The sequence below is a fragment of the Cibotium barometz genome, chromosome 36 (genome assembly GCF_041138505.1).
Source record: "Cibotium barometz isolate CiBa-2024 chromosome 36, ASM4113850v1, whole genome shotgun sequence".
NCBI classification, from domain to species: Eukaryota; Viridiplantae; Streptophyta; class Polypodiopsida; order Cyatheales; family Cibotiaceae; genus Cibotium; species Cibotium barometz.
Genome location: NC_141081.1, coordinates 41,525,272 through 41,543,436, shown reverse-complemented (window position 1 = coordinate 41,543,436; position 18,165 = coordinate 41,525,272). Strand labels below are relative to the sequence as shown.

General features: G+C 40.6%; 1 protein-coding gene across 1 annotated transcript; it reads left to right on the top strand.

The window, feature by feature from the left end:
- The first annotated feature begins 15,719 nt into the window (after nt 1-15,719).
- On the top strand, nt 15,720-17,127 carry LOC147617906 (uncharacterized). The gene is made up of 3 exons (XM_086775599.1): nt 15,720-15,984; nt 16,101-16,159; nt 16,329-17,127. Exons 1-3 carry the CDS (start codon nt 15,870-15,872, stop codon nt 16,722-16,724), a joined length of 570 nt encoding a protein of 189 aa, XP_086631725.1. The 5' UTR covers nt 15,720-15,869; the 3' UTR covers nt 16,725-17,127.
- Nucleotides 17,128-18,165: the final 1,038 nt, after the last annotated feature.

The following is an 18,165-nucleotide window of genomic DNA, read 5'->3' as shown; positions in this document are numbered from 1 at the left end:
GAGGCTTTTGTTTTTTGTTTCTTTCTCAGCTCTCACACCTCTAGGCTGATGCGTGTAGGCTTGTGTTTTTGTAGGCTCACATCTATAGGCTCATACATGTAGAATCATAAATATAGTCTCATGAATGTAGGATCTGATGAAAAACAGGTAGAGGGAGAGGAGACACACACACAGGAGCAAACCCTAATGTATATTGCAAACCCTAACCATAGAGGGAAACCATCTCCCTTCTCACACAATGCATAAAGCCATAATCCATAATCTACAACACACACTTTGTGTTGTGTCCACACACTGCTAACCCTAGCTAATGTCCACACACTATGACCAGCTCGACTCGGTCATTTATGTCTCACACATGTTCCTACCTAGCATGCCAGCATATAGCGCAGTTGGCACAAGCTAACACCGAGCTTGAATCTCAATAGCCCCTCTCAAGCTCATGATGTACTGCCATAGATGAAGATGTAGATGAGCTTCGGCTATCAAAGCTCTCAACACTCCTCCTCAAGCTCATCCCACGTACTCCCAACATAGTACGGAAGTACTCAAACTTCTCCCTGATAAGTGGCTTTGTAAAGATGTCGGCCACTTGCTCTTCAGTCTTCACATACTGCAAATCCACTGCAAATCCACTGTACCATCCAACACTTTCTCTCTGACAAAATGATAGTGGACCTCTATGTGTTTGGTCCGCGCATGAAAAACTAGATTCTTAGCCAAGTGTATGCTGCTCATGTTGTCACAATGAATGCCATCAATAGGCTTACCCAAATTAGCCAAGAGACTCTTTAACCATACTCCGTCACATGTAGCAAGCTGCACCCCTGTATTCAGCCTCTGTACTAGATAAAGCAATAGTAGGTTGCTTTGCTACTCCAACTCACCACTGCACTTCCAAATGTAAAGGCATAACCACTAGTAGACCTCCTATCATACGAGCTACTGGCCCAATCTGCGTCTGTGTAGCCATGTACATCCAAGCCTTTACCATGCTTATAAAGAACACCATAATGTGCAATGGTCTTTACATATCACATAATACGTCTCACTGCATCCAAATGAGGTTTTCTGGGGCTCTACATAAATTGGCTTACTAGCCCCACAACATAGCTAAGATCCGGGCATGTGATAGTCATGTAAATAAGACTGCCAACCATCTTTCTATACATAGATGGATCATCCAACTCTTCACCAAAATCAGCCTGCAACTTTACGTTCTACTCCAAAGGTGTACTCATTGGCTTACATCCTGTCATCCCATATTTTGCCAACATATCCAATGCATATTGACGTTGCGCTAACCATGACCCTGCATGGTCTTTGTGATCACTTCAATCCCAAGAAAATATCTCAATTCACTTAAGTCTTTCATGTCAAACTACTCACTCAATGCCTTCTTGACATGCATAACATCTGTAGCATGATCTCCTGTGAGTGACAATCAAGTCATCCACATAGATGACAAGTAAGACAATCCCATGATCTGTTTTCTTCACATAGAGTGAAGAATCTGCTGAAGAAACCTGAAATCCAAGGGAGATAAGATATCGACTTATCTTATCACTCCAAGCACGAGGTGCTTGCTTTAAACCATAAAATGCTTTCTTTAATCTACATACATGAGTGGGATACCTCGGGTGTACATATCCTTCTGGCTTTGCCATATAAACTCCCTCTTGTAGATCACCATTTAGAAATGCATTTTTCACATCCATTTGATGCATTTCCCAACCATTTGTTGTAGCCATAGCAATCACAACTCTCATTGTTCCCATCTTTGTAACTGGACTAAATGTTTCATCATAGTCTAAGCCTTGGGTTTGTGTATAACCCTTAGCTACCAATCACGCTTTATGGCATTCAATGGAACCATCTAACTTGCATTTCACCTTGTAAACCCATTTGCAACCCCGATGATATTTTTGCCTTTGTGGTAAGCACAGCCTGTAATCTCACTGGCCGCATATCACCCATGATCTCACTGGCCGCATATCACCCATGATCTCACCAACCATGCTAGTGGTGTAATCTCACTGGCCGCATATCACCCATGATCTCACCAACCATGCTAGTGGTGTAAGTGTGGGGCCTATCCCCCAGGTGGGTCATCAATGTCCACTGCCTCACTAGATGAGCTCGATATCTCAACACCCCCCCTTGAGCTCAACTCCATCTCATGTACACCAAGCAAAGCCCTGAATCTGCGGAGCTTCTCTGTACCCAATGCTTTGGTGAAGATGTCAGCTACCTGATCATGTGTGCTGACATAAACAAGGTCAACGTCTCCTGCCTGCCAAGACCTTCTCTCTGACAAAATGGTAGTGGATCTCTATATGCTTCGTGCGAGCATGAAAAACTGGGTTCTTGGCCAACTGTATACTACTAATGTTGTCACAAAAAATGACAACTTATCTATCCTCCACTGATAGACCCAAATCTGTAAGTAGCTTTCTCAACCAAGCTACCTCACATGCTGCCATAGCAGCACCTTTGTACTCGGCCTCTGTACTAGATAGAGCAACCGTAAGCTGCTTCTTATTGCTGCTATGGCAGTACAAAGGTGCTGCCATAGCAGCACCTTTGTACTCGGCCTCTGTACTAGATAGAGCAACCGTAAGCTGCTTCTTACTGCTCCAAGTCACAGCAGCACTCCCCAAAGAAAACATGAAGCCACTAGTAGATCTTCTATCTGCGATACTACCACCCCAATCAGAATTTGTGTACCCATGTACACATATCTCTGTCCCAGTTTCATAAAATAGTCCACAATGCAAACTAGACCTCACATACCGCAATATGCATCTCAATGCATCCAAATGCATTTTCCGAGGAACCTGCATAAATTCACTCACCAACCCACCAACAACATAGCTCAAATCTGCCTGGTGATCGTCATGTAGATCAAGCTTCCTACTATGCACCTATAAATAGTAGGATCCTCCAAAATCTCTCCTGAATCTACACTCAACTTGCCATTCTTATCGGATAACACTGAGATAGGCTTACAGCCTGTCATACCATACTTGGACATCATGTCCAAGCCATACTATCTCTACAGTAATCCAATACCATCTGGTGACCTAATCACCTTAGTGCCCAAGAAATATCTGAGCTCCCCCAGATCCTTCATCTCAAACTTCTTTCTAAGCAAGATCTTTACATCAAAGATCTCTGCATCATGGTCCCTCGTAATGATCAGGTCATCTACATAGATGACAACAAGCACAACCCCTCTATCACTGTGTCTCACATACACCGAGAAATATGCATTGGCTACATGAAAGCCAATAGTGACAAGATATTCAGAAATCTTGTTAGACCATACTCTTGGTGCTTGTTTTAAGCCATACAAGGCTTTCTTCAACCTGCAAACATGCTCGGGGGGTGACTCACATCCTCATAACTAGGTGGCTGCAACATATACACCTCTTCCTACAAATCCCCATGCAAGGATGCATTCTTTACATCCATATGTAATGACCATTGCTTTGACACAGCCACTGTTATCACAACTCTCACTGTTTCCATCTTGGCAACTGGGCTGAAAGTTTCCTCATAATCAATGCCATATGTCTGCACATATCCTTTGGCTACCAATATAGCCTTGTACCTGCTTATGCTTCCATCACTGTTATGTTTTACTTTGTACACCCACTTGCATCCACCAATGGCTTTCTTGCCTTCAGGCAATTGCACTAAAATGCCGTCTTATTTCCATATAGTGCATCCATCTCCTCATCCATAGCTTTCTCCCAACACACATTTCCAATAGCCTCATCCAATGCATGTGGGCTCTACAACCTGTACAACTTTTACCATGTATGCATAGTGATGTGTCACATAACCATCATAGGTAAACCTCTGCACAGGATTCTTCACTCTCCTAGATCTTCGTAGCTTTGCATTCATGGCTTCCATAGGCTTCTTTACACCAGGTGTTCTCATAGTAGCTGCTGGTATCCCAAGATCCTCATCAAGGCTCAGCTCTGAGCCACTAGACTCGCTCATCAACATGAGAATGCCTTGCAAAAATGTCAGGCATACTAATAAGGGGCTCAACCACTTTCTCTTTGCCTTTATGTGATGTACTAATCGCATTTGCAGGACTGGTATTATGACACAGCCTGCCACTCCATGGTCTATCAAAACTGAACCACTAGATGAGGACTCTCCTGGTCCACTCTCAAAGACTGTGATTGCTGACTTGCATTTTGTGCAACCACATTTCCACTCACATCAGCCCCAAGAGCTTCTTTTTCAGCAACATACCAGCTGCTCATCTCATCAAAAACAACATCCCTGCTTACCCTCAACTCACGTGTAGCAGGGGTATAACACATGTATCCCTTTTGCTCAAGGGAATACCCAATAAACACACATTTTTCAGCTTTTGGATCCAGCTTAGTTCTCAGCTCATCTGGCACATGCACATATGCAATGCATCCAAAGACTTTCATGAGACAAATCAAGTTTTCTGCCAGTAAACCTCTCCTCTAGAGTTACATCATGTATGGCTGCAGTTTAGTCCTGTTCATGATGTAAAGTGCTGTGGAAATAGCCTCAACCCAATAGCTATGCGGCATATTCTTCTCTTCCATCAATGCTCGTGCAATCTCAGCCAGTAAATCTCTCCTCTGGAGTTACATCATGTATGGCTGCAGTTGGAGTCTTGTTCATGATGTAAAGTGCTGTGGAAACAGCCTCAACCCAATAGCTATGCGGCATATTCTTCTCTTCCATCAATGCTCGCGCAATCTCAGCAATGTGCCTGTTTTTTTGCTCAGCAACTCCATTTTGCTGCGGAGTGTATCTGCATGTAGACTGTCTCCGAATACCATTCTTCTTCAAAAATTCAGAGAACTCATTGGAGAAGTACTCTCCCCCTCCATTTGACCTTAGGCACTTTACATATTTCCCTGTTTGCTTTTTAACCATAACTCTGAAATTCTGAAAATGAATGAACACCTCACTCTTCTCCCTCATGAAGTATACCCACACTTTCCTTGTGTGGTTCATCAATAAATGACATAATACCTGCAGCCTCCCATAGACATGGTATTCATAGGACCCCATACATCTGAATGCACAACATCTAGTGCATTTCTGCTCACATTTCTGTTACGTGGAAATACATGCTTTGTTTGCTTTTCAAATTGGCATGCTTCACATATTTTCTACATACCTTTAACTTTAAACTTTGGTAGCCCTGTCACAATTCCTTTAGTCTGCATAGAGTTCATTCTCTGCACATTCACATGTCCAATTCTTTTATGCCAAATGTCTGTGTCTGCAACAATTCCTAAACCATTTGCAAGCATCACAACCCTCACTTCAGGCATGTTTACATTCAATGAAAACGTTCTACCCACTCTGTTGCCTTTTGCAACCAACCTACACTTGTCTTTAAAGTCTTCAACATAACAACCATTAGGGTTAAACCGAACCTGTAAACCTTGCTCAATCATCTGGCTAGCTGAAACCAGATTCTTTGTTATGTTTGGAACATGAAGTACATTTGCAAGGTACTTCACTTTGCTATCCTGCATAGACAACTACACATCTCCAACATGGGCAATTGGATGAGCAGTGTCATCCCCTGTTTCCACAAAACCTGGTCTTCAAGGTTTTTCATCTCCTGAACCACTCCCCACCACCATGACTTGTCATGTGGTTCGAAGCACGTGAATCAACGTACCATACATCATCTTTATTTGTTGCTTCAAAATTTTCAGACATGGCATTAACAACATGCTACATAACAAACAACCTTTCATTATCCTCATTGTTTCTGCTCGAGGATTCATAGTTGTTTTGCTACAATTTCCCATTTTGCATGTCAGCCTGCTTCTTATAACAATGTGCCTGCACATGTCTAGGCTTACCACAATAAAAGCATCCACGTGTATCATTATACTGCCTTTGCCGATTTCCACGACCTCTTTGGCTCCCCGTGCCTCTGAATTGGCCTCTTTCACCTGTGTGTTGTTGTTGTTGTGAATTCTGGGACTGTTGTTGTTGCTGCTGTACTGGTCATAATTCTGATTACCTATTCGGCCACCTCCTTGGCCGCATCCACGATCTCCTCTACCTCGTCCTCTTCTTGAACTTGTGTAGAAGGCGTGTTGCTCTAAACTGTTTTTGTTTTCTGAAGATTGTTGGTCTTCACCTAAGCTCTTCTCTTCTATAATCAACATAGACACCAAATCTGTGAAATTGGAAATGTTTTCCTGAGTTTAAATAGACGTCTTGAATGCCTTGTATTGTGGCCCGAGACCACATAGACAGACTTCCACCTTATCATCATCATCTACTGAAATGCCAATAGATGCAAGGGATTCCACAATACCCTTGATCTTCAATGCATAGTCATTCACAGACATACTCTTTTTCTTCATAGTATGAAGTTTATTCTTCAACTGTATCTTTCGTGCCTTGGTATTCGTTTCATAGAGTTTTACCAAGGTGTCCCATGCCTCCTTGGGGGACTTGGCATCCTGTATGTGCCTAATCATGGTGTCCTGTTGTATACTGATAGACAATACATAACTTTTCTGGCCCCTTGGTTGCAATCCTTGAACTCTTTCACATCTGCAGTAGTTGGATTGATCTCCAGTATCTCTAGTGCCTCTTCATGCTCACCTTCTATATAGCCCCAATAACCCTTTCCCATCAGGAAATTCGTCAGCCTGAACCTCCACGCATGGAAGTTGTTCTTATCAAGCTTCTCAGCAACAATTTGGTTTATGCCATCATTTGACATCTTGCCAGACACACAAATTTACCAAAAACGACACTCTGGTTTGTCCTGCACAAACTGCTGTAGCGGTATTGTACTACACTCAAGTGTCACAACCAGTGATTTCAATGTGTATACATGCACCCAATGGCAACTGTTGACCTTCTTGTAGCACACACAATGTCTGCACAACCAATCTGTCTTCCTGCAGTTCTTAAAATAGAGTTCCGCAAAGAATCAATGACTTGCCCCGCAATGCTCGAAATCGTCTGCTTTCTGAAAAACAGAGGTTGTAACGCACCCACCAAAACGTGTTTTCAGCCCAAAAAATGCTGTCCAATAGGGCTATATAGTTGCCCTATAGCTTTACTCCCACCAAGAAAGCTCCTCAATCAGAGATCGTTTGTCGATGCCTCCCGTAGAGCTCCCGACAAGGGGTGTAGTCGCCAACACAAATAGGAAAGAGTAGTTGAAGCTCTTACCCTCGTACCGCTTCCTATGCTTCTCTTGCTTGCAGCTCAGCCCTTAGCATGAATTAGGCTCTGATAGCATGAAAAGATGCAGGGGAGAAGAGAGCTTGAGCTCTTGCAAGCACACACACACTCACAAAACCCTAAAAGAGAACACACACAAGGTGAGAGGCTGAAAATCTTCTTCTTCTTCACACAACACTCAACACACCATATACAAAGATAAGAGTACACTTACTATGAAAGGTACTAAACCAAATACATGCTAGGGTTCTCTATAGTGTGAACCCAACTAAATGAGCTGGTGCTATAACTATGAGAGTCTCTAGAATGGCTGTCACACAGCCTCTCATCCCATTGGCCGCATATCACCCATGATCTCACCAACCATGCCAGTGGTGTAAGTGTGGAGCCTATCCCCCAGACGGGTCATCAATGTCCACTACCTCACTAGATGAGCTCGATATCTCAACACATCTGTCCTCAAACATTTTATCCAAGAGCCATATTGCTTCTTTGCAAAAGCTTTGAAGTCCATAAACTTTCCCAACACTTCACTTTTCTCTCTGAGAAAGTAAATCCAAGTCATTCTGCTGAAATCATCAATGAATGTCACATAATACAAGCTGCCTTTAATGGATGGGTTTTGTGCAGGACCCCATACATCGCTATGAACTATCTCAAGTGGCCTGCTACTCATGTTGCCTTCTTTAGGAAACGGCAACCTCGCCTGCTTTCCAAACTGGCAAGCATCACAAACATGCATATTCCCATCATACTTGAATCTAGGTAGCCCACTCATAATGCCTCTTTCTTGCATGTTCTTTAACCTTTGTATGTTCACATGTCCAATCCTTTTATGCCACATGTCAATGTCTTGTACCACATTTCGGCTTTTAGAGAACATGGCTGATTTCAACTCAGGAATCCCAGCATCCAACTTAAATAACCTACCTTCTTTCTTGCCTTTGGCAATGACTCTACATCCATTTTTGAAATCCTCAATGAAGCAAGCATGCTCGTTGAAACAAACCTGTAAACCCTGTTCCACCATTTGACCAACTGAGGCCAAACTTTTTGTAATAGAAGGCACATACAAGACATCTGCCATAGACTTTGTTTCACCATTGTGCATAACCAATGGTACACTTCCAACATGTGTGATAGCATGTTGGGTATCATCTCCTGTCTCCACATAGCCTTTCACATCCATAGGCTTCATATGCTCAAACCATTCGCCATGACAAGTCATGTGGTTTGATGCTCCAGAGTCCATATACCAAGTGTCATCACTTTCACCATTGTCATCATAGATCCCACAACATCTTTCATGGCAAACAAGTGATTTGCACTATCATCATTACTGCTTGATGCTGCATAATTTCCACCTCTTGCATAATTTCCACCATGTTGTGCATAATGTCCACCATGTTGTGCTCTACCCCCTCTCAAATCATTTTGTTTGCGGAAACAATCACGTGCCATATGACCAAATTTCCCACAGTAATGGCATTCCACATTTTGCATAGATGTTTGTTGGCCTTGCCAACGTCCTCTACCACGAGGATTACCTCTACCTCTCTGAGGTGTATATCCACGACCACCTCTAGCACCATATGTAAGCTGAAAATTTATTGTGGTGACCTGTCCTGCCATCCATGACCATTACCACGGCCATGTGATGACAATCTCCCCTTGCCTCAAAATCCCTTTTGTGAATAGAAAGCCTGATTTCTACCATTATCATCATGGCTAGTAGATGTATCATGAAAAGAGTCACTGAGTTTGATTTCCTCAACAAGTAAGAGTGAAACCAGCTCATCAAAATCTGGTAAACCTGTACTCCGAATTGAGATGGATGTATCAAAAGACTTATACTCCTTGCCAAGACCACGCAAGGTAATGTCTACCAAATCATCATCATCAGGCATGGGGGCATTGATTGTTGCCAATGCATCTGCATACTTCTTTATCTCTTGTACATAATCATGGATGCTCCTTCCTTTCCGTTTCACATTATGAATCTGTTGTCTCAACTGAGACTTGCGAGAACTAGTGTCTGTATCAAACAGCTTTACCAGTGTATCCCATGCATCCTTGGGATTCTCAGCATCATGTATATATGTATGAGTATAGCATCCGAGATACATATGCAAAACTTTGTATGCTCTTTCTGACCATTGCTTTATGAGCTACAACCTGTTTTGCCGTGTAGGTTGTCGGGGTAGTTCCGGCTCTGGCTTTGCACCTGTAACAAGGTTCCAAAAACCTTTTCCTTTTAGAAAGCTTTTGATCCTGTAATTCTATGCCTGGAAGTTCTTCCTATCCAACTTTTTACCCACAATTTGTACTGGGTTGTCTGTCATATTTGCTCAATGCAAATGCACCTTTTGCATACGTCCAAATCTGTAAATGAGTCTTCCTCTGCTCAACCACACTCTAATAAGTGTTCCACATACTCCAAAGTACTCAACAAACTTCACTTTTGATGTAGAGAATCAAACTGATTGCATCCAAAATGAACTGGCATACGCAGTCCAAGGTACCCTATTTTGGCACGCTTTCCAAGGCTTCAATTTGCAATGTAGTGGTTCAATCAAGTGTGGATAACTTGTATTGACACCTAAACAATCTCAATGTTGCATATCAACACCAACCAAGGTGCGTACATACCAAATTTGTCAGATCCCCTTCCATGTTTTTTGAAAAATCAGTGTTAATCTCGCTCTCATTTCTTTAATCCTTGTCCAAATTGAGATCCCAGGCATTCATTTTCTTAGAAATGATGTGTACTAACTCCGTGTAAAATAAATTAGTCTAATTGTGAATAACGAGTGAGTAATTAATCGATTAATCACTCACTATCTCACTAATCACTGTTAGTAGCTATGCTAATCTCGCTCTCATTTCTTTAATCCTTGTCCAAATTGAGATCCCAGGCATTCATTTTCTTAGAAATGATGTGTACTAACTCTATGTAAAATAAATTAGTCTAATTGTGAATAACGAGTGAGTAATTAGTCGATTAATCACTCACTATCTCACTAATCACTGTTAGTAGCCATGCTAATCCTTCATTAATCAGCCCACATCTTTATGTTGCTCAAGGTTGAACTTGCAAAGACCTTCTTCGCTTCAATATGCACCCGATTGCTAAGCTTTCCATGCATTCATATCATCCATTTGGCATCAAAAAACCTCAACTTGTGAATTATTTTCAAAAAAATGCACTCCTAGCCTGCAGAGATCAGCGCCACTTGCTTGTAGAGGTTTTTGGAGAGTTTGTACACACTAATGATTGCCCATAAGCCTTAACAAAGACCTAAGGTAGGTTGCCAACCAGTCAATGCATTGATTTGATGCAAAAACCTTCACAAATCGCTTCAATTTTGAGCATATACTCACTGTTTTGGAGGAGGTTTCAAAACTAGAATTTTTCTCTTATTTTAATGCATCAATCTTGTTCTAGATTTACTCTAGGGTTTTCACATGAGTTGCCAATACATTAATCCTTGTCACATACACGTTCCTTTTCTAGATTGCATCCATTTGCACAATACATCACTGCTTTCAAGCTCCAATGGAAAGCTTGCAAAAAACTAGAATTTTCTTTTGCTTTGGGCAACCCTGATTTGCCTTGTTTGTGCTTGAATCAGCTGCAATCCGCTCAAGGGTGTTTAGTAGTCCTTACTCCATAGGCCAAGCTCTCAAATTTGATAGAAATCGGTGTGCTCCAAGCTTCACAGCATCAATGGAAAGCTTCACAGCTTTTCTTCAGAGCTTCTTCTCCCTCTTCTCTCACTCACTCATAAACCCTAAGAGAGAGCACCAGGCTCTGATACCATGATGAAAAATAGGTAGAGGGAGAGGAGACACACACATAGGAGCAAACCCTAATGTATATTGCAAACCCTAACCATAGAGGGAAGCCATCTCCCTTCTCACACAATGCATAAAGCCATAATCCATAATCTACAACACACACTATGTGTTGTGTCCACACTGCTAACCCTAGCTAATGTCCACACACTATGACCAGTTGGATGCGGTCATTTATGTCACACATGTTCCTACCTAACATGCCAGCACATAGCGCAGCAGGCACAAGCTAACATCGAGCTTGAATCTCAACAGGCTCACACACGTAGGCTCACGTTTACAGGATCATGAATGTAGGATCACACTTGTAGAGTCATGTTTATAGGCTCATGTCTTTTTTGTATGAAATAGGCTCACGCAGGTCTTGTGATCTAGCCTCATGTCATGGCTAGTAGACTCATGCCTTTTTTGTATGAAATAGGCTCACGCAGGTCTTGTGATCTAGCCTCATGTCATGGCTAGTAGACTCATGCCCTATGGGCTCACATCCCTAGTCTAATACCTGTATAGACATAGTTTTGGCTCACAGATAAAGGCTCATGCCTATAGACTTCTTACGTCTGTAGGCTTCTGACTTTTTTGTATGGAAATAAGCTCACGGATTTTAATTTTCACGAAATAGGCCTACTTGGGTACAAACATTTATGAAATAGTTTTCTAATAGTGCTTGTAAATAATTGTTAGATAATAACTATATTTAATGCTCAAATAACTATAAAGGAAAAGAACATTCCTTGGAAATTATAGCTCATATAAAATGTATAATAGGAAAATCTTAATAGAACCTGGGTAGGTGTGTCCTTACAAGTCTTTAAGGCTATTTGGTATAATATCAGGTATACCTAAAATTGACTCACATCTCCTGATCCATGTCTCTAGAGTCATGAATCATGCCTTCAGACTCCGAATTCACATCTTTACGCTTATGTTTTTTAACTCACTTTTTTTGTGGGGCTCTTGGCTCATATCTCCCAACTTGAGAGATGGTTTGGCTTGGTTATTGGAGTTTTTTGGACTTTATGAGGGATTATTAAGGTTCTTAATATTAATTAATGATGGTTACATAAGTAATTAAGTATTTGTTTGACTATTTTTTGCTGAGTTTACATGCTTCTAAGCTACTAATTCCAGCAATTCTTGAACACCTGATGGAGCTCAAAGCTTATATTTTTGGAGTGGATTTCACTTCTAATCACTACAGTTAATAAGTTGTTTCTTAATTCAATGGAATGAAATCTAAGCCGCCTTTGGAATTCAAATTCATGCAAATCACTAATAAATCTAAGTTTTCCCCTTTTAATATGAGAATAGAATCTTCTAATACAAACAAGCTTCAAAATAAATTAAAAAACAACAAACTAAACTCCAAAACTATATATTTTTTGGAGTGTGACCTCCTAATCAACACTAGGTACAATATTGGCTAGTCCTAATATTGATGGAAGAATGTAGCTAAGCCCTATGCTAGTCATTGACACTGGCACCAAATATATTCAAGTCACGAGCTTAGTCCTCTAGTCCTACAGAATTAAGTGTCATTAGGTCTTGCCTTCAAGGCACCAAATGAAACTCCCTACTAATGTGGGTGACATGCTAGCTTAATCCATTGTCACACACTAGATGCTCCCTGGCTTTAAGGGTGAAGGAAACGTTTTCTATGCCTAGATGGCAGAGAAGAGAATGGTCTTCATGGTGGTTCTCTCTCATAAAAGGTGGATTGAGAAGAACCTAATGAGAGGGAGTCACCTACAAACAAACCTATTCCACCAAGAAATCCATCTAGCATGCAGGATTCCAATAGTATATAAACAAGAAAGAGTAGGGAAGAGAATATCTCACAAGTACTCTATTTGCAAGAAATGAATGTGCATTGCATAGCATTGCTAAAATTGACTTATGTACAAGTGACTAGTTTTCACACTAGGCTAACTAATGGTTTGGCCACTATTACTAGTCTTAAGCAAGTATGTACACTAAGTCCTTAGACGTCCCTATTTTTTATTAAGCTCATGAGAAGTCTGTTTTATATGTTCTAGTAGTGTCTTATGAAATTTACGTAAGATAGATGTCCATTCGAGCGGGTAAGATGGCAAAGCACCTTACAATAGGGCCTTACCATAGGATATGTGAGTGAAACCATGTTAACTAGCATATAATTCTTAAAAATATAGAAGCAACACATGTTCCTTAAAAAATAGTTGAAGGACCTCCTAGAACTAGCCATTTGGAAAAAAATTACCCCTATCTTTTATTTTCCTTAAGTGTAGCTTCTAGGCTCATCTGAGGCTGTTTGTGCACCTGTTTAGGTCTCAAAACTAGAGGAGTAGGTGTCCTAGGAATAGCTCCTTATACCCATGAGTGTGGCCTAACAACTAGCACTTACATATAACATATTTGGTATTGTACGGAATTTACATAAGCCATCTCCTAACTATTCCATCTCCTAACTAGCACTTACATATAACATATTTGGTATTGTGCGGAATTTACATAAGCCATCTCCTAACTATTCCACCTGAGGCCAACCCTAGTGTCTAAACTGGGCACTATTGGGTGTCCAAGTATGCTCAACACAAATTGTCTTCTCCTCATGTAGGGGGCCTTGCAAAATAGAGCAACCCATTACCTAAAAAATAATAGTGATGAGGGTGGAGCACGGATTTTCAACAACTATTTCATTTCAGCAACATTTTCTTCTTTTACTTATTATTTATACCATTGTGTTAAAATGTTACCCTTTGAAAACTTGGATAAAATCCCTTTGGCTAGAATAATATTAGGATGGAAAATCAAGATGAAAGGTCATTAATGCATCACCTTTATTTTTGGTAGAAAATATAAAAAGAATGATGCGGCCTCTTTTTTCATATAATGCACATCTTGACCTTGACTTTATAATCACAACACTAAGCTTGTGGACTAATGAATGGGTTGTGATAAGCTTCTGAATTGAAGAATGAACTTGATGCTTCTTCTACAAGGAAGATCAGTTAACTAAGGCCAATAACACCATTTCCCAAGGCACCTCTAAATTTTCTTTTTCTATTATAAAAATGTAACCAATAGTAACTTATTTTAGGATAAATTGTAAAGAGAAAAAGAAAATCTAGGGGTAATAAAGAGCTAGGGATAAACCTTGTCATGAAAGTGGGATGAAAGTCTACTTGCTAAAAATTGTGGATTTTGAGAGAGAGAGTCAAAGAGGACAAAAAGTGTATTTACTTGTGTATCTTAATGGTCAAAGGGTATGGTGTCTAAAGTTTGTTACCAAGAAGCATTACAAGAGTATTTCCATTTATGTTAATGTTCAAAACTTTTCAATGCATAGCTGACGTGTTTACATACTATCCATGTCATGAATATGATACTTGATCCAATGATGGGTGGAGGATGGAAAGATGTCACGGATGAGAGCTAGAGTCAAACTCGTCAATTACGTTCCTTACCGTCTCGTACAAATTGGGTGAACAAACGCCTTTAGTTTTAAAGCCTTGATCCAATGATGGCTGGAGGATGGAAAGATGTCACGGATGAGAGCTAGAGTCAAACTCGTCAATTACGTTCCTTACCGTCTCGTACAAATTGGGTGAACAAACGCCTTTAGTTTTAAAGCCTTGGCAAGTTGAACCCCTATATGAAATAAAGGGCATGACGGTCTAGGTCTAGAAAGACCATGAAATTATGAAGACCTTGTTGGCCTTGTACACCTAGGTATGTAGTTTTTAGCTTATGACAACTTGGGTGAACAAACACCTTTAGTTTTGAAGCCTTGGCAAGCTGAACCCAACATGAAATAAAGAACGATTTGATGATGTAGGTCTAGAAGACCATAAAACTATGAAGACCTTTTTGGCCTCGTACACCTAGGTATTATGAGACGTCCTTTTGGGCCTTGTACACCTAGGTATTATGATGACCTTTTTGGTCTCGTCACCTAGGTATTATGTAGTTTTTAGCTTTTGGTTGAAGGGATTAATGCACTAGAAATGAAAGGCCTCTTCTAAGCACCTCTTTTTTGCTCAAAATGTGGCATCATGTGCACGCTTTCACTCTTGCCAAAGGTGTGACATCTGATGATAGCACATAGCACAGGCCCATGCGTGGCTCTATGTGTACCACTAGTCGTGGACGAAACACAGTGGATATGCTTTGAATTAAGTAAGTTAGAGTCACTCACTCAAGATGTAATGAGCACTTGATGAATTATATCTCTCAACAATGCGAAAGCAAGACAAGGTAATGCCATCATGGAGGATCATAGAAAGAAAAGATGAGGTCATGGTAGAGGGGTAAGGGACGATAGAATTGGGGGGGGGGGGGGGGGGGGGGGGGGGGGTTGTTATAATTATTTGGACAATGTCACTCTCTTCATTAATGAAAAGCATCTCTTCATTAATTAAAAGCATGCAGCTCCGGACCTTGAGTCGTGTTCTGGGCTATACTTTAGCCCTACCCCTTTGGGCCCCACCAGTCAAATCCCTGGTTATTTAAGCTCATGCAGGCATATACCAAATGTGGCAATCGCCTCTTAACGCTTGTCTAAGGCTTTTGATCTCATAACACTAGTAAAGTTATTGCAATTTCTGGCGAGCTCGAAATACCTCATGATTTCTATATAGAGAGAGCTGGTTCAAGCCCCTCCAATCCATTCACCTATCCTTGTTCTCAAGCCTTGCAGTTACTGTACTAGCCTTGAAACCCAACGCTTAACAAAGCCAGTACTAATTAATCCTTCATCCTGATCAGCTTTAACAGCCGCCATTAGCTCATAATCCTCCACCATGAGTTCTACCACCATGATCATTAATAATATTAAGCCCCAGGCCATCCGACTCTTCCTCCTTAGCGGTGTCGCCATTGTTCTCCTTGCAACCACCACTGACCTCCTCCAACAAGGTAGATTCTAATTCACATTTGCTTCAGCTAATCAGGCTAATTAGCTTTTTCATTAGAATTAGCTATGTTGTTAAGGAAGAGATTAAATGCTCATTGAAGTTGTCATTTAATTCCAGGGCGACCCAATATGGCTAGCGTAGAGCTGGTTGATGGTCCAGCTAGTGCTGCCAAGCAGGTAACTAGATATGGAGACATTTCCACTCATTTTTCTGCATTTTTTTTTATATAAAAAAAACACCTGCATTTGATGCAAATGTGTATTTTTTTTTTTGGTGCACTGTTTCTCGGTTTAAGGTTGCAGGTGCAGGATTTCATGCCAATGTAACGTTGGTTCTGCTGTGCAGGATGATCTAACGCAATTTCAAAGCTCAGAAGTAGCAATTTTCATCAAGCCCACCCCAAATCTGATCACCAAGCACGAACGTGTCTCATTGAGAAAGCTGTTTCCGCAGAACGTAGATGTGATTAGAGGAGATTTACCATTAATTAGCTCTTCCGACAAGGTTTATGAAGCGATTAAATCAGCAGAGAGAATGCAGAAAGAAATCAAAAGCAAAAGCAGAAGAGGGGCTAGATCCGTGCTGCAGTCTGATGATCAAGCGCAATTACCAGCAAGCACCAGTACGCATGAGCTGTTGACTGCAACCACCGTAGGGAAGAACCCACCTGTGGTCGATGAGTCTGTAGCTTTCCATGTGGATTACAATGGTCCTCAAACACACCCTCCCACCAACAATTGATTAACCTCGTATTAGATTGCTGCAATATCTACTTCTGTGCACTAGAATGGAGATCATGCAATACGGATTAAGCAAAAACCAGAGCATGCAGGGCAAAACAGGATAAGCTTCCTGCTGCATGGTCGAGGCTTAATAGCTTTGATCACTCGATTATTACGCTGATTATTGCCAACGGGAGTAATTATCAAGATTATCGTATCCGTCATCAGCATCGCATTGTCCGAGTTTTTTATCCCCAGTTTAATTTTGTAATTAAGCTAATTAACTCAAAATTAGCAGCAGGTGGCCGTGTTATAGGTAGCTTCTTGATGGCATGAGTTGTAACGTCCATCCTCTCATTACTTGTGTAAGCTTGAACATGTAATGCTTACCAGTTTTGAGACTAGGTTCAACTAATACATGATCATTTTGTCAAGATTTGCGTCCTTTCTTCGACTCTGGGTACTATTTATTTCCTATAAACCACGGATTAATTTTAATTAAGGTACTTAGCTTGTCTTCGCCATTGATCAACAGTTACTGATCATTTATTTCCTATGTATATGTGATTTAACTGATTTAAGAATTCAATGGAGTGTTTGGATGCTTTCTTTGGCTTCAATCTTTACCACAAAAAAAAAAAAAAACCTTGATCAACTGTTTCAATGGAGTTGTCAATCCAAGGAATCATCTTTGGCTGCAATCTTTGCCACAAAAAATAAAGAAGAAGAAGCTTGATCAACTGTGTCAATGGATCAGCAAGCAAGGAATCAACATTGATCAATCAGCAATTGATGATTAATTCATTATGTTGAAGATGCATTTGAGCTGAATAGATCAACAGTGAGGTTCACCAAGGGTAAAATACATGACATTTGGCAATTGTTGATGGTGCTATTTTGTTGATAATAAAGGGTGCCTCAATTTAAAAGTACCTCCAGAAGGCTAATGGTGGAAGTGATGAATGACCATTGTGAATGCTAAATAAAGTTTGAATAGAGTTGGAGTAGTCTGACTAGGGTTTAGGGAAAAGGTAGGTTAGACTTAGCCTAGTACTTGTTTAAATTTTGTGAAATCCATCTCAACTTGATTAGAGGAGGAAAAATACCTCCTCTAAAATTTCAAGATTTAGTTATATAGATTTAAAATACATCCTCTAAAATTTCAAGATTTAGTTATATAGATGTAAAATTATGGAAAAAATGCTTATTCAAAATAACATTTTCCTCTTCAATCCATAATGAAAATCATTTGTGTAAGGCTCAATAGAAAGAGTTTCCCGAACATGCCATTGGACTCTCCCCGCATGAACCCAATTTTGAGGGACTCATTTGTAGGGTTGTCTTTTCATAGGTGCCCTTGTCCATCAAAATTTGACTAGAGATCAAATATGCACCTTTTTTTTTTGAAAGAGGAATAGTTTTATATATTAATGAAAGCTCAAGGGACATCACCCTCAAGG

Coding starts and splice junctions, on each gene's coding strand:
- LOC147617906 (XM_086775599.1), top strand. CDS start 15,870: ATGAGTTCTACCACCATGATCATTAATAATATTAAGCCCCAGGCCATC. Junction 15,985..16,100: donor CACTGACCTCCTCCAACAAG/GTAGATTCTAAT, acceptor ATTTAATTCCAG/GGCGACCCAATATGGCTAGC. Junction 16,160..16,328: donor CAGCTAGTGCTGCCAAGCAG/GTAACTAGATAT, acceptor TCTGCTGTGCAG/GATGATCTAACGCAATTTCA.